This window comes from Rhipicephalus sanguineus, chromosome 1 (assembly GCF_013339695.2).
Source record: "Rhipicephalus sanguineus isolate Rsan-2018 chromosome 1, BIME_Rsan_1.4, whole genome shotgun sequence".
Classification (NCBI taxonomy): Eukaryota; Metazoa; Arthropoda; class Arachnida; order Ixodida; family Ixodidae; genus Rhipicephalus; species Rhipicephalus sanguineus.
Genome location: NC_051176.1, coordinates 262,394,156 through 262,415,885, shown reverse-complemented (window position 1 = coordinate 262,415,885; position 21,730 = coordinate 262,394,156). Strand labels below are relative to the sequence as shown.

The window sequence follows — 21,730 nt, the reverse complement described above, 5'->3', positions numbered from 1 at the left end:
CACAACCTCCTTCAGGCTGTGGCCGACCTTATGAATATAGGGGATAATTTCCAGCCGTTTGTTATGCTGTTTAGGTTCCGCCTTTTTGCGCATGCCTTTCAATTTCTTGAGCAAACTCTCCGAAACGCTAGTTATGGCTGAGCAAGGGAAACCAGCTGATTGCAGACGCGACACCTGATAATCAAAACTGTCAATCATCATGTGTTCGCAAGATCTGCTTAGCGCGGAATGCACGCACATATTGCAGGTCCTTATTATTGGATTCCTCGTAGGTAAAAGTCAGGCTCCTTCCATGGGATTTAAAAACGGATAAAACTTTGTCCAAGGCAGTACTGTAACTCACCTGGTTAGTAGAGTTCAAAATCACCAGGAAGTAGTCAACGTGTCGAAATATCTTTAAATCTTTAGGGTCGACAGCCTGATTCAAATCTGAGTCAACGGACGACAAGAAAATGTTGCACAGCACCGGCGCCACACACGAGCCGATGCATATGCCTTTCCTCTGTAGAAGAAAGCTTGTCATAAGAAACCACGGTACTATTAAGATACAATTCCAAAAGTGACATAAAATCTTCTACAGAAATTCCGCAAACATTCTGAAACGACACCACTCCGTCCCTCTCTATGCAACTTCTGACGCAAGGAAGCAGTTCAGAATGTGGTACCGAATAAAACACAGCGAATAAAACAGCGTACCGAATAAAACAGCTATTGACTCTAAAATGGATACCGTGATCGGAGACGTACCCGAGGGCGGCCGATAGTCAGATGGAGTGACGAAATCGGGAAGTTCACAGACGTAGAATAGAACCAGCTCGCACAAGATAGGGTAAACTGGGGACCATTGGGACAGGCTTTCGTCCTGTGCTAGGCTGAAACTGATGCTGAGTATGGTTCTAATTCAGAAAGACTTCAGACAAATGCATTTTTCTCTAGACAGTCATTATCGCTAGAATATTCATTGACGCTATATAAAGATAGTATACAAAGCACAATAAGACTGGTTAGTGTTTCGAGCTTTCTATTAGCCTTATTAAGTAATGCGATATCGCTCTCTCCCTTCTGCTGCAAAAATGCGTGGTTACTTTACATGAAGTTCTCACAAATCAAGCGTATGCAAAATGTCATAAGCTCGCTTAGCACGTGTTATTGACGTCAACATAACCGATTGAGTGATTACAAAGTTGATCGATCGCGGTTAATGCAGTGGCACATCGAAAAGTCACTTGATTGATCGGCCAACCTTGGTGATCGTACTGTTCACTGCTGCTTTCCACAGAATCAATGAGCGTACAACCGTGCATCTAGGCATCGCCAAGAACGGGAGAGAGGTGCTCCTAAAGAAGATAAAGTTTCACCCCAAAGACTTCGAAAGCGCTCTCGTACGCGTCCTCAACTTCAAGAAACTCGACTTGTACCATGGAAATATCAATGAATCCCACGTACGTACAGGCAGGTGCACTCTTCATATTCTGTTATTCTTGGGGCGCGTCGCCTGTGGCATTTGCCTTCTTTCTGTTGCGGGAAAAGCTCGGACAGTCGGATGACACGGATATATCCTGAATATCGGTCCGCTTTTCGTACATCTATTACGCCTTTAAGGGCCACAGTTTATCAGCTTAAGCTGTAAAACGAAGCGGTGCTTTTTTAGGTCGCACGAAGAAAAATCAACAAAAAGAGGTTCACAAAATTACGATAGTGAATTATACATCAACCAAATAAAACTCCTATCGCGTTCCCCCTGCTGTGAGATAGATTGGAGCTATTATAACGGAACTGAGTCGCATCCATCAGTTAGCAGCCGGTGCTACTGCAAGGAATAACAGAACTTTTGCTGCATTAAACAGAAAAACGTGGCCTTAAATCTTACGTAGCACCTCTTACATAAGAGTTTAAGGAAATGAAAGGTGCCATCGGGTTTCTCTTTTGATGATTTTACGTGACCCGTGCTTAGATCACGTGCGCAGGCGCCTATTTCTCCGCTTTCGAACTTAACCCGTGACTTGCTCCTTTCAGGTAACGTGGAAGAGCTCTTCTTCGCTTGTCTACGTGCTGTGGCACCCGCAGGACAGAAACTTGGAACAGTACATGGCTTTGCTTCGCGAGCGCAAGCTCTCTCTCGTGAAGTGGGGCAGAGTGGCCATGGGCCAACTGTTGGATGCCCTCGCCTTCTTGCATACGAGACGAGAGCCCATCGTGCACGGTCGTCTCAAGGTGAACGTCGTGAGCGCTGAACATCTATCTGTAGACGATGCTTCGCAGCGAATAGCTGTTCGATGCATCTGCGAAGCACCAATCTCTCCTGGTCACCTACCGTTTTCATGTCCGCCGCGGTGGTGTAGCGGTTACGGTGCTCGGCTGCTGACCCGAAGGTCGCGGGTTCGATCCCGGCCGCAGCGGTCGCATTTTGATGGAGGCGAAATGCTAGAGGCCCCGTGTACTGTACCGTGCGATGTCAGTGCACGTTAAAGAACACCAGATGGTCAAGACTTCCGGAGCCCTTCACTACGGCGTGCCTCAATCATATCGTGGTTTTGGCACGTGAAACCTCACGTTTACCTACCGTTTTCACTGTCCCGCGCATTATGGGGCTTTCTCCGCGTGGTGTTGGAGAGTGAAGCGTTCGTCATGTAACTTCGGAGACGTTGCAAGGTTGTTCATAACAAGTGTGTACTTGTTTATTCAAAGAACTGATTTCGTCATATATGCGTATATATAGAATTAACTTTTAACATTGCTTGTATTGCAGCACTTAATACCTCCGGATTGCTTCTGTGGGGCGCAGCTACAAACTACCCTTCTTGTTCTGGTTGACAGTAACAGAGGAATACTGGTGATGCTTTGACTTGGGTATCCTCGATGTCTCAAAGTGCGTTGCTGCAAAGATGGCGGAGAAAATCAAGTGCGCCGGACAGCGTAGCTGTCTGGTTTTGCCATCTGAGTAATGAGCAGGTGGTAAAATTTCCATCTGCCGTCAATTTACCTGGCATCCGATATCATCGCCGCGAGCGCCGTCTCCGAAACACAAGTCCTCAGTCGAGATGACGATTGCCTCATACATGCGGAAGGTCAACTTATGCTCCCTGGTGTGATACAAAAAGCGCAGCCCTTTCCCACACCACTTCATAGCCGCGTAAACGAAGTACGTCCTTACCGCCACCATTTAAGGTGGACAGTTAAATTTCTATTCGTCTAGGCTGTGCTACTGCAACCAGCGGCACAACAGCTGTTCGCTGTCTGTAAGATGTAGGTGTTAAATGTGGCGCAGGGCTCTCAAACACTTTTTTTTAATAAATGATAAATTCACGACGTGCTGTGTTGGACAACTGCCCATATACACATAGAGACGAGAAACTTGTTTTTCTTTAATTGATCATCGTTGGTATGACTTATGTCGATGATATACGAATGATTTCGCTGTGTTGCTGTGAAATTTTTAATGATTTTTAATCGTGTCGTATTCATTTGGCCGCTGTATCCTGAATGTTACCCAGAAAGTGCCTTTAGATGGATAGACTGTCGCATTTTCGCAGGGGCATAACGAAGATAAAGTAGCGTTGCAGCAAACTTAGTCTGATTGGTTACTCCTGCGCGTCGACCATGTGGAAGATGACGGGAGAGAAGAGCAGCTTGAGGGGGCTTGTTGGTGCTCTAGCGTGCAAATTTAACGGACCTCGCCTCTGGTTTTGGCCTCATTTTCGCATCAGCTATCCAAGACGACATCGTTGTTTCTAGACACGGGCGTTCTTACGACATAGAATAAAGGTCTGAATGATAAATAGCAGTTCCGTTAAGTGACGCGCCGTCGCCGTTTAAAAATTGATGAAATTTGATGAACACTGATGTTTCTTTTGCGCGTATAGTACATGACCGAATCTACAGCTGAAGCGCAAAACAAAACGCCGATATTAAAAAGAAAGAGACAGCACCTGCGCATCTTCTTCCTCGTCTCTCTAGGAATTCAGTTACTTATATTTACTCGTAGCCGCATACAAGAAACACTTTGTTTGGTTAGTGTTCTCATATTTTGGCATTTATTTAAGTGTAGGAGCAGCTTGGCTATCATTTAAGAAAACACACTCATTCCAAGAGCGGCACAACAACGTAAAAATCTACCTGCCATGGTATTCTAGTGGATATGGCGTTTCGTTGCTGAGCTCTAAATTGCGGGTTCGGTCCGCTGTACGGCGTGTCTCATTGGAGCTCATGGCACGAAAAGCTACGAAATTTTATTTTTGAAATGTCAAAAATTTTGAGATATGTTGCTTATATACTTGCAACAAAACTTAAGAGTTTCGTGCTATTCGTTCAAAGTTCTTGAATAATGTTCGCGAAATCTCATTTACTTTCAAGTTGTTTGTCTCGCCCTCCGTAGCAACACTACAGGTGCGATTCATTATTCTTCCCGGTTTCCCAATGCCTGAGCTTTGACACATGCTCTCGCAATTTTTGCAGCCGTCAAATATTCTAGTTTCACCTAGAGGAACCTTGCTGCTGTCAGACTTAGCGCCCCCTGGTGTGCTGCCAAGCATTCCCCTCGGCATCGTCAGTTCCAGTTATTACGGGTCGCCGAGGAGAAGTACGTACAAAGACTTCGAATTATTTTTTGCTGCTTCATACTTTGCTTATCTTGTATTCAACTGCTGAAAGGTATAGGACGCCTGTTTTATAACACGCCAACAGATTTAAGCTCGTACACGTGAATTTATCTTCATTATTCCTATAAGAAGACCTATACGCGCAAGCTCTTTTTTTTTTTTTTGCCATGGCTTTCGAAGAATTATATAACATAAGAACGCCCCTTTTGTTTGGCCACGTGCACAGCGTTCCTCGCCGACAAAGCTATGCGTTTTCGTTTTACCTGTGCTTACAACACTGTCTGCATATCGGTTTATACCGTTAGACTGCTTCATTTTGACATAAAACAGCGCCTAGAAGCCAAGGACTGACCATTATTTGGGCCCCTTTTATTTGGGCATGTTGTCGTTCCTTCCACTGACCTCGTCTTTTGTTTGCGGTCCAGTTGTCATGCAGTAAACACCAACTAGGCCAGACTCAGGTTCTTCTCACGGACTGAAAGAAGAGAGCAAGCGCTTAAAGCATGCTACAAATCTCCGTAACTTCGCTTATACTTGACGGATTATAAAAATTATTGCGGCAGTCAATTCGTGAGGCGATAAGCTCAGCTCTCTTAATAAAGCCATTCGATGATTACTTGGCAAAGTGTTGCAGGGCCCCTTTAAGTGCACGTGAAACGATTGCACAAGGAACTTCAAAAAAATAATTTTAAAAATCATTACGTTCAGTTGCCGTTCTGCTGACACTGACTGTATTGACGGACGTAGTTAGCCATTGGAAAAAGCTTTGTGTAGATTTTAGAAGTATTGAGCAGCGAGGCGGGCAGTTTTATTTTAACAGGACGTTCGAATGTACTCAGCTCTTACTATTATATTCTAGCTAGAACCTATAGTTCGAGCAAAAAAAAATAATCCAGCGACCACCGCACGTTTGGTGTTCATGGAAATAACATGCATGTTTAAGACATAAATGACAAGACCTCTTACAGATCGCACTCAAAATAGCATACACGCTGCTTGCGGCGCTCGTGCTTCGTGCACGTGGTACAAAAGATTATTGGCACGTATTGCTTCAGTTACAGACCTGAGCTGGCGCCCAAGAGAACTGATCATAGCCATGACAAAGGAGCTCGCAGCTCAGATCTTCTCGACAGCCTCGGACATGCAAGTACGAGCTTCTTTTTTTTTTCTTTTTGTAATAATTTGCTTGCGCGATCTTGATAACCCGAGTCACCAAGTAACGGCAGATTCACATTTCTTTAACTCAGGCTCGAATGCTATGTGTTACATAAGGGAAAAATTACTTTCACATTATTAGATGGAGCGATGAAAGTAAGAAGCTCAGTCAGTCGGCTCGTCGGAGCTCTAATTCGTAGATAATGAAAACATGACCCCGGACGACTACATAATCAAGGCATTCGCTCTACCAAATTGACGAAAGCACGATGCCGCAGACGGTAGCGTGAGGCTGCGTTGTCTGACAGCTTGAAATGTAGGGATGCATGTCAGAAAAATGATCGCAGAGATTTGGTTTTCGTTGAATGTAAATTCGACATTTCAACATATGTTTGAACAAAAATGAGAACATCTGTAATATTAAGAAATAATAAAAAGAGGGGTGATATCTTAGATAGAATCGTGAAGTATAGGCTTCTGTAGCATTAAAAGCGTAATTTAGGCCATACGCGGTATGTGGTGAGTCAGTACTGGCTGAAAAACTAAAGCTTACGTGCGGATGTCGTCTCGTAAACTTCACAATTAACTGCCTCTGGCGTAATTTTTTTGGACAACGTCTGTAATTCTTGTGTGGCGATTGAAAACTCTTTGCGTTAAGAAGATCATATGCTTCATATACCAAAAGGAACCAGGCTCAACAGAGTTTTTGGAATTGTCCGTACAGAACATACTCAAAAATTCTTTGAATTGCGTGATAATTTCGTTCGAAATCAGCTAGGACAAACACTGGTACTTACTTTCTTGGCTTTTTTTCAAGATGTTCCTGCCAAATAAATAAAAACACTCTTTAATAAGCGTTTTTTGTTGTGTAGTGCAAACTGCCGTGTGAAAGTTCTGCAGTTTATTCTTATAGTTTCGCTCATAGCTTTTGTAAGAGTTGTATTCGGATCCCGAACGTATTGCTTGAAGAAGTAACTAAACTCTACAGCCTGCGGCAATAACTATTGCTATACCCGGCTGCCACCTCAAGATGACTGCTTTTACCTTTCATTTGTTGTGGTGTCAGCTTCTATACAACACGAACAGGAGTTATCAGATGGCTTAGCAAAAATGCATTGTTTTTTTTCTTATGGCGATAATGCTGCATCGAATGTTCATAAATGTTAATATGTCTCGGTTTCAGGGAAGTTAATGGGACAAAATGGGAACGAGAAATGAAAGAGCGGATAGAATCAGCCTTGAAGAAACACGAATCAAGTACGGCATACATGTCTTGTCTATGCAGCGCTCACGAATTAAAACGCAACATCATTTTTTTAGAATAACGACTGGTATGCGGAATTGCTCGAGATAGCCGCGTTATGTTGCTACGAATCTGGCCGCTAAAGGCAATGTTGGCTTTGGTATAAGTGTTCGAGTCGAAATTACGCCGGTATGACACGAACTGAAGGCGGTTGAAACGAAAGTACTTACGTGCATTGCGCAGCCCTAAACTGTCGCGTTTCGATCCGTGAGCACTGTACATTTTAAATTTCAACAGCGCGATCTAAATTAATACAAATGCCGACATAGAGGTTGCTTTTGTAGTGACGCGTTATGCCCACTTCTATGCTACAGTCTCATACACTGCTCACGGCCGGCTGATCCCGTTGATAACCTGGTCGGTCCATCGCTCATACCGAGTTCCAGGCGCGAAAAGTGCTAGAAGGCACTAGCAGCGGGAAAGACATCGCTACGAAATACCGGCTCTGTCCAAATTCCGAAAGTTTGCATGTTTTTTTTTTTTTTTGCTACGGCCATGATACAAGATTTTAGTATGGGCCAGCCTATTGTCCTAATTATCTATCGCCTATGCAAGCATAAAGGCCTAATGATGTGCCTGGGAGTTTCGGATAGCTAAACGTTTCGAACTTGAAGCCACCGCCACCATCCGAGCGTGTCATGTATACCAGGCCACTGACGCGGCCTTGTGAAACGCTGCCACTCGTCTCATGAACGATCGCTGTACCTTGTACGCGGCGTGTGGGTGGTCGTGCTTTCCCTCCTTCCATCTCATCACTCCGGGACAAAAGCTTGCCTTTGCCAGTGGTCGTGACAGGACAAGCATGCAGTCAGCGTTTGGGGAATCTTCGTTGTGACTTCAGAGTGTGACGTTTGCGGACCTCGCCGGTCAACGGCGCTGTTTCCAAGGTCGCTCAGGGCGTCATCGGATCGCACTAGTTCCAAGGAGAAGTAGGTACCTTAGCAATCGCCTCCCACGCTTGTTTGAACTCGACTCGTGCGCAGGAAAGCACCTGAGAGCAAATGCTGAGGTGCGACCCCTGTAACCTCGTCGCGAGATGTACTATGACGATGGTGGAAAGACTACACAGAGCCGGACGCGATGCGCAATCTTTACTTTTTTTTTCTTCCCGTTGTTATGTAAGTCTCAAGGGAAGCCCCGACGGTATACTATGCGAGCTAACACCGGAGGTTACTATAAATTAGTGCCGTCTTACAAGACGTCTAAGGACGCTGAGTAAGCACAAGAATCATGTTCTAATAAGTCTTTATTCATTACCGTTTACATCATACATGTCTAACTAGCATGTCACAGTATGCTAGGTGCCAGGATATGGAGACATTGTGGGCGATATGCTTGCTGTCTAAACAGCTACATCAACAGCAAGAAAAGCTTGCAGGCCCCTCAAAGTTGTCTCCGCCATAGATTTGAAGCCGCGCGTTCATAAAAGAAAAGAAAGGGCGTTATTGGCAACGCTTATAGGCCGCCGAAACTTCTAATAATGTCCATCTATAATTAAGCCACAGTTAGCTACTTCGATTCCAATAGCAAGATCACGACAAACCGACGTCCTATTCCGTGGGCTCGGGCACTCGTATAGGTACGGCGCGCAAAATCACAAGAGGCTCACTGGTTGTCCTCCATGACCTCGTGCAATGTCTGGAAGCTGCAGATTTTGAAAAAAAAAAAAAACGCACTTTTCTTTAGCTTAGCGGCGGCATATAACGTTACACTCGGCAATTTTGCTTGGCACAGACCCGTTCTGCAACACCGTATCTATTTCCAATTTCTTGAACTGTATTCGTACACTGTACATTATCGGCCCGAGATACCTTAGCACGGGCTCCCTCGAGAGGTCGCTGTACTAGCACTATCACGTGCTACTTTATCACGCATTCGGGATTCCTTTTATTTCTTTTTTGTTGAAAGCCTACACCTAACTAGTCTGTATCATAATTTTATTATATAATGTCTGTTTTGCGAACTTTATTGGGACTGTATTTTGGGCCACTAGCTGCATAGTACATCTACAATTAATAATTCACTGCTTCATTGAGCTTTAGTTACTCACTTGCTTGACACTCTTTAGCGATACCTGGCCCTTGCGCCGCTACAATACATATATCATGGTGAATCATTGCGTAGACACGTTGAACTAATCGAAAGTTTGCAAATAAAGCAGCATTTTCGAGGTATGCTCATATAACGGAGTCCTTGATATTTACTTCTATGCCTTCAGCTGTTAAGGACCCCGCCGCGGTAGCTTGGTGGTTACGGTGCTCGGCTGCTGAACCGAAAAACACGGGTTCTATGCCGGCCGCGACGGTTGCATTTCGATGGAGCTCACCCTTGACTGTAGAAGTGAAGCTGGTCAGGCAGGTGTACAACCCGTCATTTTATATGAGGTATACCGTACTCTACAGTATAAATTTTCGGGAAAGGGAGAGCACGTGCCGGATCTCCCCATTCGCCTTCATTCTTTGCCAGTGAGTAGTAGTAATAGTAGTAGTTGTAGTGGAAATAACTGCTGTTCAACAAGTCTCCTAAAAACGCTTTTGATACTCTGCCTGTGTTGTCATTACGCCGTTTACAGAGAAATTAGATTCATAACGATAAAACGCTGTCGTTAAACCCTTGAGCGTTCTTTCTATACTCATTTCGCTGGCGGGCGGTAAAGCTGTATCCTTTTTTTTTTTCACTTTTAAGCTAAGGATATTTTTAGAGGCGTTGGTTTGATTCACAGATAAAGACTGCTGAGAACCGTGGACTAAATTGGAAGACTCGTGTACCCGCGTTATGTAGGTGCGGGCTGTTTTCAAACTCTGCTCGCACAATCCGCCTCCGTCCAATATCCTGTTCACGTCCTGGCAAACAGATGGCGCAAGTAGTTCTAAGCCGTCGCGTTTCACTGTGTATTGGGCAACGAGAGGCGATGTATGCGGCTGCAGATCCACGTGCGGAACGGAAGTTCACCAGAAGTTTTCGATCTAATTTTTTTAGAACCGCGACATCGTGGCCATGTAACGCAAACTAAAAACAATTTTCATTGAACTCTCTTGTTTATGAATTCATCGAAGTCATGAATTCATAAGTTTATGAATTTCATTGAACTCGTGTGCGTGCGTGTGTGCGTGCGTGTGTGTGTGTGTGTGTGTGTGTGTGTGTGTGTGTGTGTGTGTGTGTGTGTGTGTGTGTGTGTGTGTGTGTGTGTGTGTGTGTGTGTGTGTGTGTGTGTGTGTGTGTGTGTGTGCGCGCGCGCGAGCGCATAGTGCCAAAGAATAGGCACAGTAAAATGAGTACGATGAGCAAATGACGTACATCTGCATTTTTAAATCCATCGGATTTCCACTGACACACGTCCATTCCTATTCCATTTTACTGATCCGTCTGAAAAGTGTCATTAACGAATAAAATCAGCATAAGGAGCACCATAAAGGCTATACATATAAGATTATCTCAATGGCTTTGATGTCGCAGCGCATTTTGTGGGAGAGGCATATTGAAAATATTTGTTGTTGTTGCTGTTTCGAAACTGGTTCTACTCTCTGAATTTCTGAATATTCCTAACATTTGGTCATAACTTAATTCACATCTGCATTTCTGTTTCCAGGCTTTCTGTTCAGTAGAAATGGCTTGTTTCATGGTTGAAAGCAACGTAAGAGACAATGACGAAGGAAGACGACAAACACTGCGCTGAATCGCCTTGCTTGATCATTGTCCTTTGCGCTTCTCCCAACCATGAATCTTAACCAACTTGCGTCATTCGCTCCCAAATGGCTCCTTTATTCATTTCCCCGCTTAACTGTGCAGTTGCAATGTGCCCATTAAAGTGAAAGTAGTGATGTTTTGTTACTTAGCTATTCGAACGTTGCAATTTGTCAGGCATGTGATTTCCGCTTCTTCAAGCAAATGCATTTCAAGAGGTCTAATTGTGAGATCTTGTCTATGAAAAAAAAAATGCTGCTGGAAGGGAGGGAGCAAACTGGCGTTGTCCTCGAAGACGTAGCGACGTCTCGCGAAAGCGGTATTACTGCGTAGAATGTAACGCGGCCCATGGGCAGCGTGTAGGATGCAGTGTTCTGCATGGTCGCTCGTGGCAAGCTTACTGGGACACATGAGCTTCAATTTCGGCAACATACCTTATGATGGCACCACAGTATAGTGAAGCATCGTGCTGGACATGCATATATCGAATTTTTACTCTTTATGAGCCACCTAAGCAGACGGTCGCAATTAATGACGCCAAGAATTAAAACACAAACCTCAGTAACGGCGCTATTTTGTTATGTTTCCTCCTTTCTCCCACTGTGAGGGACATGGCGAGCCCTCTTTACTTGACGACATCTTCATTTTGGCGCTAAAAAAGAAAACACATGAGAGACGACAGGATAAGCGCTCGTGTTTCTCTCATGTGTTTGTATTTATTTAGCGCTAAAATGAAGATATCGTCAAGTATGCACCAACTTGCCCACCAACAAGTTCTTAGTAAACCTTTTTACTTCATAGTACCTCTGATGTTACTGCGACGCCAGAGCTTTTCTCTCCATTCATGCAGCTCGCAGACAAAGTAGTCAGGAGAGCCCACGATGCTTACGATGCTAGCATACCTAGCAACATTTCGAGCGATAGTGAAGTCATTATATCTAGATTAGTGAATACAACGTACGGGGCGTGGCACAAAGAAAGAAAAAGCGCGGTGGTACTTTGACAAAAATGGCACAGGGTTTGATGTAGTCATAGGTCGTCAAACTCACTCATGAGTCGACTCACTCAAACGCACTCAGACTCAGATCGAGCTGTGAGTCAGTCTGAGCGAGTAATATTTTGGTGAGTGTGAGCCCGAGTCAGTCCGGTTGAAGAAAGTTTGCGTGAGTCTGAGTCCGAGTGAGTTCGGTTGAGAAAAATATTGGTGAGTGTGAGTCCGAGTGAACCCTAAACGCAAAATATATTTCATGAGTGAGTCTGAGTGAGTTCCACCTTTAATTGCCGACCTATGATCCTATACACTAAGCTCTCTGCATTACTGTCAGCCTTATATCGGCTTACGTTTATACTCAGATCTATTCCCACACACCGCAACGCACTAGCGTTCATGCACCACCTCAATGTTTATTGATCAGAGGCGTGAGTAAGGGTGGGGCGGAGGAGGTGCTATGACCTCCCAACTCTTTCACGGGACTTTCTTATGTCGTGTGATCGCATATTTTATAAAAAACGTCCTTACTAGATTTAAACCCCTGAAATGTAGTATTTGGAGGTACATGACCTAAAGGCGTATCGTAGAGCACCAATTATTTGAGATATTGGCATTCAAGAGCATTTACACCATGATCGGAATAGCTCACTTAATGCCAGCGGACTCATGAGCCGACTCACTCAGGCTCACGTCAAGTTGTGAGTATGAGTCTGAGTCCTCACAGCAAAATACATTTCTTGAGTGAGTCTGAGTGAGTTCCAAAATTTTTGCCGACCTATGGATGTAATGGTATCCGGTAATTCGGGTCCTTGCGGACGAGTCCCGTTCGAATCAAATATCTTTAAGCTCTGAACGTGTGCTTTAAACTTTCTCGTAGATAAGAGCTTTGAACAGCAGCGCACGATAAAAACGGCCCAATAGCTTGGACCCCTTCCATAATCTCTTCACTACGCTCTACACTTCGCACAATGACATCACATGCACAACACACTTCGCATGCAACGACATCTACAAAGCTAGCGAGGGTTCTTCCGTTGTATTTGACGGAAGTGCACTGCTGCAGTCTAAGAATCGCGTGTGATTCCACGTCAAGCGGTGAATGAGGCATAAACGTGCGGGTTTTCCTCCTCTCACCATTCATGATGCAATACCCTGTACTTCAATAGGGCTTGGAGCAGGAGGTTCAAAGATAAGCCAGGCATCAGGTCGTATACGTATGGGTTCTGCCGCTACCCTTTCTGCTACTACCCCAGGGAAATGTCTGTGGGTAACTGCCCCTTGCACCATCCGAAACGAGAAAAAACAAAATAAAACGAAGATATAAAATGCAGCCAGTCATGGGCTCGTCCTCTTCTTTTGGGCTTAATAGTTCGTGATGTAGGCGGGAGTCGGGACATCGACACTGCCGCAAGACACACCTCCTTAAAATGTGCCATGATAACGTCTTTTGATGCTATCATATAAAAAAAAAAATCGGAGACTGACGCTATTGCTGAAGGCAGATGATGACTAAGACAGCCCTGCCGAATGCTAAGCCGGACGCTGCAATGATGCACACTAACGTGGCCGAACCCAAACATTCAACGGAGTGGGCTGTTGTCACCGGACATCGCGGTAACGGCGACGCCTTTACCCTGAACTTCTAACATGTGGGTAGCGTACGCAGATAGTTTGAACTCGCGGCGATGTTGTTCACATAATATCCATGGTGGGACAAAAGTAAACTGAAGGGATCACATACTGCATGTAATTACAGTGTTCTTGGGGTCACGGAGACCCATGTCAAAGGCTGTGACTTGTTTCGTCAAATACTGAGAACTAGTAAAAAAAAAAACGCAACTGTTTTAACGCTGCAAGGCTGCCAGTACCCGGACAACATTCCTAAAATCCAGGAATGAGGTGTCATCCTGCCTCTAGAGGAGGCGTTTAGAAGCTACATGGAAGGTCGCCTTCCTTACTTTTCACACTCGACCTCTGCGTCGACAAGGCCGCGTAACAGCGATAGAGAAAGAGGAAAGCGCTCAGATCAGTTGCAATGTCCGGTAAGAGGGTGTCGCGGACACAAGGGCAACCAAGGGGCTGTCCAACGCATCGCTCACGGTGCGCGCAGTGGTTGCGCGCTCTAACCGCTCTCGTGTTACACAGCAATCGACCTTCGTCGACAGTCGAATTAGTTTAATATTTATCCACTTGGAATCTAGAACTGTCGTCGTCAGGTGTATTCTGCAACTTCCCTGGAAGGCGCTTCGAGAGCAACGTGAACTGCAAGCGGGGGCAAGGGGGGGGGGGGAGGTGGCACAGATGCTTGCATCTGAGCATCCCGTGGGCCCTCACATACCCATCATTTCGTTGAATGCCACACGAGCGCGGACTTGAAAGGCGATTCTACAGCAGAAGCGCCTCGGTGCTTGTACGGCAGGCGCCGCACCGGTTGGGTCCGGGGAATGCCAGGCGCGCCATTCCAGAGCCGTGAGTGTCACCGGTTGCTGGCATTGACGGCGCATCCACTCGCTTCTCCAGTTTCGCATGACACAGGTCCTAGTACACGCATATTTGTTTCAAGTATTACTCGACCCACATTTTTTTTTTTTCGCGTGCGCATTGAAATCTTGCGATCGCGTTGGTCAGTGCAGCGCTATGCGGAGCATCTCTCGAAGCGTCGCGCTTACATTTCGTGTATGTTGCCCGTGAAAATCTAACTTTTCCAAAAGGCAGTATGAGTTGTTTTACTGAATCTTCATGAGAGAGGAAGTCGAGATTGTTCGCACAGTGACGTGGCACTTCTTAAGACAGCCTTTTGACTCGAAGGTCGCGGGATCGAATCCCGGCCGCGTCGGCTGCATTTTCGATGGAGGCGAAAATGCTTGAGGCCCGTGTACTTAGATTTAGGTGCACGTTAAAGAACCCCAGGTGGTCGAAATTTCCGGAGCCCTCCACTACGGCGTCTCTCATAATCATATCGTGGTTTTGGGACGTTAAAACCCAGATATTATTATTATTATTATTATTATTATTATTATTATTATTATTATTATTATTATTATTATTATTATTATTATTATTATTATTATTATTATTATTATTAAAACAGCCTTTTTTCTCGCTCTCTTTTTTTGACGTACATATGCACGACGTAATACTAATGAAAACTAACAGACAATAGCGGCAAGGAAAGTATAGGGGGTGTTATCTGTAGTATTGAGAATATAAATGTGAAGAAAGTAAAGTGGACGAAAAGATAACATGCCGCCGACAGGGACCGAACCTGCGACCTTCGAATAACGCATCCGATGCTCTACCACTGAGCTTCGGCGACGGTCATCCTCTCGTCCACTTTATGGGGTATATATGTTCATTTAAATTTAGGAGTGTTAGTCAGCGCCAATCGCAGCCATGGCGGCAAGTGTGCAACACTCTTTTTTCTGCCTGTTGGCGTCACGTAGCAAATGATCTTTTTACGAGCTGGCAGCTGACCAATAGTCTCTCGCATACCTGAAGGCATCAGGTCTGCCAAGACGAGACCCTCGCTATGAATGAAGGAAAGGGGACGACACTTAAGGGCTCGTTTTTCTTTGTTAGACACAATATTAATGAGAACTAACAGACAATAACACCAAGGACAGTGTAGGGGATGTTATCTGTAGTATTTAGGATATAAATGTGAAGAAAGTAAAGTGGACGAAAAAATAACTTGCCGCCGGCAGGGACCGACTTATTCCTCTCTGTCAAGTAACCAAAGAGTTGCGCTATGTATGATGACACGCAGCAAGTCGTGCCAATTCAGACGCCAAAAGTGCCTGAACCCTCTGCTGTTGCTTTGGACGCCCTCGATTTACTATTTCCTCTCTGTTAAGTAACCAAAGGGTTGCCTGTTTTCTGTGACAAGGTCGTGGCGCTTATCGTGTATGACAATGGGTATGTATGGTTACTTAAGCAGACATGTTGCCGTGACCGTAATCAAACCCGTGACCGTACACATACACATGTATACGTATGTGTACTGATGTTATTATCGCCGCTCCCACAAGCCTTGCACTCGGAGATAACACAGGGAAAACACTATACTTATTTCATTGGTCCATCCGCACATCAAGCAAGATAGCCACGTCTAAAAAGAACCACCACGTCTGTGTACGAGGCCCAATGCCCAACCCTATCGAAGTTATCGAGCAATGCTCGCTCTCACCTGAGAAGACGCCCAGACATTGTCCTCTGGCAAAGTGCCTTTGAAAGCAAAATCTCTTGCTCTGTATCTCACTATTCCTATTTCGTGTAAACACAACGTTGGGAAACCCTTATACGGCGCCTTGCTGGAACAATGCACGTGATGGATGGGTGGGAGTTGCATAAGACCTCGTGCGATGGCGACATATCCGGGCAAGGAATTACCGGGAAAATAAGCTATTTCAGTACTTCATACTATCGTAAACGACGAGACCTTTAGGGTGTTCGATGATTCTTGACATCGAAGCAAAACAGCTGCGTCGCTATGGAAAAGCATTCAACTTTCGAAAATATATTAACACCAACGGTTTGAGATTCATGTCTACCGCGATAACCTTATCTAGTGACCATGGGAGAACCAGCGCTGGCCAGAAGACGCAACTGTAGTTCGATTGCGCAACCAGAATATTCTGCCACTGCCCGGTTGGAAGGCGAGGAAATTGTGCCGCCTTTTTAAATGACAATAGAAGCGCGCCTGCTTCGATGCTTTTTTTTTTTTTTAAAACCGATGCATTCAGGCGAGTTTAACGGTTAATAATATCTGGGGTTTTACGTGTCAAAACTGCAATTTGATTGAGGCACTCCATAGTGGAAGGCTCTGGAGATTTCGACCATATGGTGTTCTTGACCGTGCACTGACATCGCGCAGTAAACTGGCCTCCAGCATTTCGCTTCCATCCAAATGCGACCGCCGCAGCCGGGATCGAACTCGCGACAATCGGGTCAACATCCTAGCGCCGTAACCACTGTACCACCGCGGTGGACCAAGTTTAACGGTTAACAACAGCGCACACGAAAGTGAAGAAGAGATTCAGTGCTTCAATATGGTCCTTTTTTGGTCTGTGTTGATATGCGTTGTTGTTAACATGTAAACACGTATCACCAACTTACCCAGGGACTTTCTCTTTCAAGTTACATTCAGACAAACTGCCCATGGTTTCAGAAAAGGTTCGAGAAGTGAATACGCTACTACGTTTTAGCACGCCTACGCACTGTCGAGTCATGAAATCAGAAAATGGAATTGTCTGCCTCAAGATGAGCGGCGAATTTTCTAACATGTAATCGCATGATGTACTACTAAACTGTTTCCCTCACTCGCTGGGCTTTTTACTACTGCGCTGCTGCTGGCGAGCAAAGTTCCAGCGCTCATTGGCCACGGACCAATATTTTATATACAGACGCGCCAAAAACTCACAGGGTCCCTTAAGCATTCACCTAGGACGACTCAAAGGCGAAAGCCAACCTATTTTTCTTTTCAGTCGATGTATTGGTCTTCCCCCGCTCCCCTACGAAATAATTCTGCACCTAACATGTTTTTCCACTGCCTCAAGGATCGGAGGCATTGTAAGCTTTCTGCTCCTCACTTGGTTTTGCACTGCCTCCGTGATCGGCCAACCTTTGACAAAGCGACGATGTCATGTGATGACGTCACACATTTTGACGATCTGTGACCTCATGAGGCCGTCATATACGGTGACGTCATCATGTGATGATAATTTTTTGCATCCCTTGTGTCGACGTCGACGGTCGCGTTTCGTGTTTCATGAGGCATCTAAGGCTTTTGCCTTAATAAATTAAACTTGACGAATATACGAGGAGGTAAACAATATTTTACTATATTCCGTAGCGCCGCAAACGCACCTTGTGCAGTATCTGATATCTGTGAGCTAATGCATTTCTGGTATACCAGTATATTTAGTGTTCTAAGTACGTAACCCCCTCTAAGTTGTTCACACCTTACGCCATATCTGTACAATATTCTGCTAGTTCCCTTCTCGACATAATATCGTGTCATGAAAAACTGATCTCTCTCTATTTTTTTTTTTTTTGCTTTGAATGTTTTCATAAGCGGTGAACTAGTTCTTGCGCATGCGCGGCTGTCGTCCGGGGGATTCTTCGTGTCTAATAAACTCACTTGCGAGTTGCGTGTGCTTCCTGTCATTCCTGTGTCCCTTTTTAAGACTGTGTAATTATTAAACAATTTTCCGCTCTTCATCCTAGAAATAGTATATTTCAGCTGAACGGAAATGTCAGGTACCTATTACAAGTTCGCAGTGCAGTGTTTCTCAGTGAAATTCGTTTCTTACCCGCTCACGGTGAGCTCACTCTTTTCTGCATCCCGGCTGCATTGGTACACGTCACATGATGCAAAGGTCGCGGGAATGCTGATCTACTTCATGCTGACCGGCGCCCACCCATTCGGCAAGTGCGACGACGACTGCCAGGTCAACATTGCCCGCGGACGAGTGCTCGCCAGACCCGTGAACACGGAACTCGACGACCTCGCCCACCATCTACTCGCGCTCGAGCCTGAGTACCGTCTGACTGCGAGCAGCGCCATCAGGTAAACATCGTCGCAACTTGTTTCTGCCCCGCTGTTTACGTCACCAACGACACCAAGGGAACCAGCGCTGGTCAGTGCGCGCTCGCTCAGCTTTAGTTTCCGCGTTAATTCGAGCCGACATTTTGAAGAGCGGACGCGCGCACTTGGCTTCAGCTTGGACCGCCCCTGTTTACAGAGCCACACGGTAGCGCATACAAGCACGGATGTTCGCGCTTCCGAATATATGCGATACTGTATCTAGTAGTGCTGGAAGAGAGTGCGCAAATGTGGCGTACGCCCATTCTAGAGCACTAATGGGTACTTAGTGCGTTTACAGAGCTTTTTCTGTATCCTGTCCCACGGAGAGGGCAAATTTTTCTCACCACCACCCTGTGCTTTGAACTGCTCTTGGTTCGAGGAGAAACAGAAGAGATAGGGAGAAGAAAAAAAAGAAAAAGCTTGCCACCAAACGGCAGCAGAGTCCTTTTTTCCTAGGGACTCTCCTACCAGTAACAAATTTTCTCATTTTCCTCTTTATTACAAATACGAGGACTAACGTATCGTTCACTTCGCGGTATATTTGCTGTCGGGTAAATAAAAAAAAAAACGGTTAGTTTTTCATGTACCTTCAGTGTGTTCCGTGTCCCTCAGAGTCGTTCCTTGTGTACATAGAAGCTGATGTTCATTTTAGAATAAATGACAAAAATCTAATCTCACGGTTCTCCTCATTTGTGTCGTTGTCATGTCTATGGCACCGAATAGCCGCATTCAGCGAGGGAATGATGCACGCTGAATAAGTTTCTTATTAATTCTTATGCTCTGAGCATTTAGATATTTATTGTCATTATTGCTGCGTCTTTCGGAGAACAGCCTGTTACGCATGTTGATAAATGTTAGATAGGTTTTTCACTTTTCCGACCCTCTGAAGAGGCGAATTAATGACACGTACGGATGACTTAACAATCCGAGTAGGTTCTTTCGGCCTGGCCGAAATAATTATTTGTTGATAAAGAAGTAACATTTCTTGCAGCGCCAGGAAACATTGTCTGAACATATAGTGCAAGCAATATGTTATCTTTCATATAAACCAGCTGCGCATTTATTAGACAACCTGTGTAACCATATTTAGACGGAGTGTTACACTGGACGATGGCTTGGTTCCAGTGACGCCGAAGTAATTAAGCATTTGAGCACATGTATCGCATTTGGGCAAATACCACATAGACATTCAGCGAAACGTTTGGAGATCCCTTGTTCCACGGCTGTGACACCTGCCCGCTTGCGCCGGAGAATGCGAAGCGTGCTATTTCAGGTTATGCGTTTATTGGCGAATCGCGTTGGGTTAACGCATTCCCTTCAGGGGAAGTGCACGTGTTAGTGTACACATATTTATTTTTTACAGGAAACAAAATTCAATTGACATTGTGTTTCGAATGAACGGAACCTCCTCCATGTTAAATTTGTTTTCAGTCTCATTTTAATGCACTGTGCGTTCCTACACGGACGATTACGTGACCCAAGTTACTGCCACGTCTGATGCAAGGTTCAGCGTGCTGCGTTTCGGGAGCGATAGCAAAATAAGCCTCAAAGAAAGACAACGTGTAAAAACAATGTTCTTGTGAGGGTTGTATACTTTGTCAAGGCATAGTCTTGTGCCCTTTCCACGTTATGTAGGTCAATCAACGGAGCTGTTCATTTTTCCTTCCCCCCTTTTCCCACCCTCCTTTCCACTTACTTATTCGAAGAGCAAGAAAAGTCTACGGGAGGCTAGACTTCAGCGTTATGTCGTGGTAGCGTGCTACACGAATCTAATTTAAGTACCAGTGTAATAACGATAGTAAAAGCATCGCCTATAATACGCCAACGACGGAACGTGAGTCCACCGTAGAAAATTCCTTCTCAGTGTAAGCGCTACGCACATTGCTCTGCATCACCAGTTAACGTTTTCTATTTACGAGTTATAGTTTACAGTGTTTACGTGCTTTACTGTGCCGGATATTTCTATCAGGCTGCAGCTTCATTTCGACCGAACAAAGCCCGGAGCATATTTCTCGCTTCCGCGTTCGCGTGAAATGCGCAGCATTTCGGACTGCGCGCCCGGTATACAACTGCGCCAGCGTGACGACGTCTTACCCCACGTTTAGCGCGGGTTGTATAGATTAGACTGGCGAGCTTTCCGTGTAAATATAGCAGCGCAAGAGACACAACGTTGCGCTGCGTGCCTTCTCACGGAGCTAAGATACGTTCAGACATTCAATGCATTTCCGCTTGACGTCAGTGTGATGACTGCATTCCTCGCGAGACTGAGGAGGAGGGAGGGCACATCGTCTCATCCCCCGCACGCTATACGCTATCAAGAGGCAATCGGCGTTCCATGTTTCCTAGAGTCAGTTTCCTCCCATGTGCGCTCCACAATACTTCCAAACGGACTCGAGCGAAACAAATATATGGCTGCTTTGACGTTCGTACGAAACAGGATGCAGGCGATGCTTCACTTATGTTTAGAATAACAGAGAGCTGAGCTAGTTGGTAAGTATTCATTCTAAAAAGACAGGGCGTGCAAACATGGACACAAGAATCTTCACTTATGTGTTGTACGAGCGTCCGCCGTAACTACCCGCGCGCATTCACTGTTGCAACTTCGGAAGAACGTCTACGGGACTGCGTTCTTGCGACAGGGAAGTGCAGACATGCAAAACAAGCTGTTAGACATACGTGCACACTGAGTGACCTGGGGTTCTTGCATCGTACAAACGCGCTGAGGCGGTTGTGAATGACTGTCACACGTTCGCGATATAGTGAGATGCGGCGTGTGTTCAGAGTTAGGAGGTTGTGAATGAAAAAAAGGAGAGGCGTAGGAAGAAAGCAGGGTGAAAGCTAAGCACGAATCATGGCGCAGTCTTCTATAAAATGAATGGCTCTTTGTTACGTTCAGTTTTACTTTACGGTAAGCTTTGCAGCGGAAACTGCGATGCACGTTTTCCACGTTGTGGTTACGGGGGTGGTCTCTGTGCGATTTCTGTTGTTGCCTCATCACTACTGCAATTCAGTGGGCGTAGCGTATAAGTAAAGCTCATCTACACCATAAGAAAAAAAAAAGGAAGGCCCGAACTATCCAATTTCTTAAGATAAAAGAAAAGTTGGAGAATGAGCTGAGATAGGATACGGAGTAGCGCAGCGACTTTCAAACTTTCTTTGTGATGATAGACCATGGCCCGCATTGTCAGAAATAAACCGTGAGGGTCGGCGCACCGAAAACTTGCATTGGGTTATGAGGGACGCCCTAGCCGAGAGCATCGGATTAATTTTAACCGTTTGGCGGTCATTTTACGTCAACCTGAATCGGGGTACGCAAATGTTTTTGCAGTTAGTAGGCATCGGAATGCGGCCGCGCGGGCCAGAAATCGAACTCGTGATCACATGGCCAGCCGCGCAATACTATATAGCCATAG

General features: G+C 45.3%; 1 protein-coding gene across 1 annotated transcript in view; it reads left to right on the top strand.

Annotated features, from left to right (window-relative positions):
• Nucleotides 1–21,730, top strand: part of LOC119378855 (uncharacterized) — a 47,880-nt gene that overhangs the window by 15,703 nt on the left and 10,447 nt on the right. Inside the window, exons 7-11 of the mRNA XM_037647899.2 lie at nt 1,280–1,442; nt 2,017–2,214; nt 4,456–4,579; nt 5,654–5,745; nt 18,109–18,299. Of these exons, the coding sequence (XP_037503827.1) occupies nt 1,280–1,442; nt 2,017–2,214; nt 4,456–4,579; nt 5,654–5,745; nt 18,109–18,299 (768 nt within the window). The remainder of the gene's footprint in view (nt 1–1,279; nt 1,443–2,016; nt 2,215–4,455; nt 4,580–5,653; nt 5,746–18,108; nt 18,300–21,730) is intronic.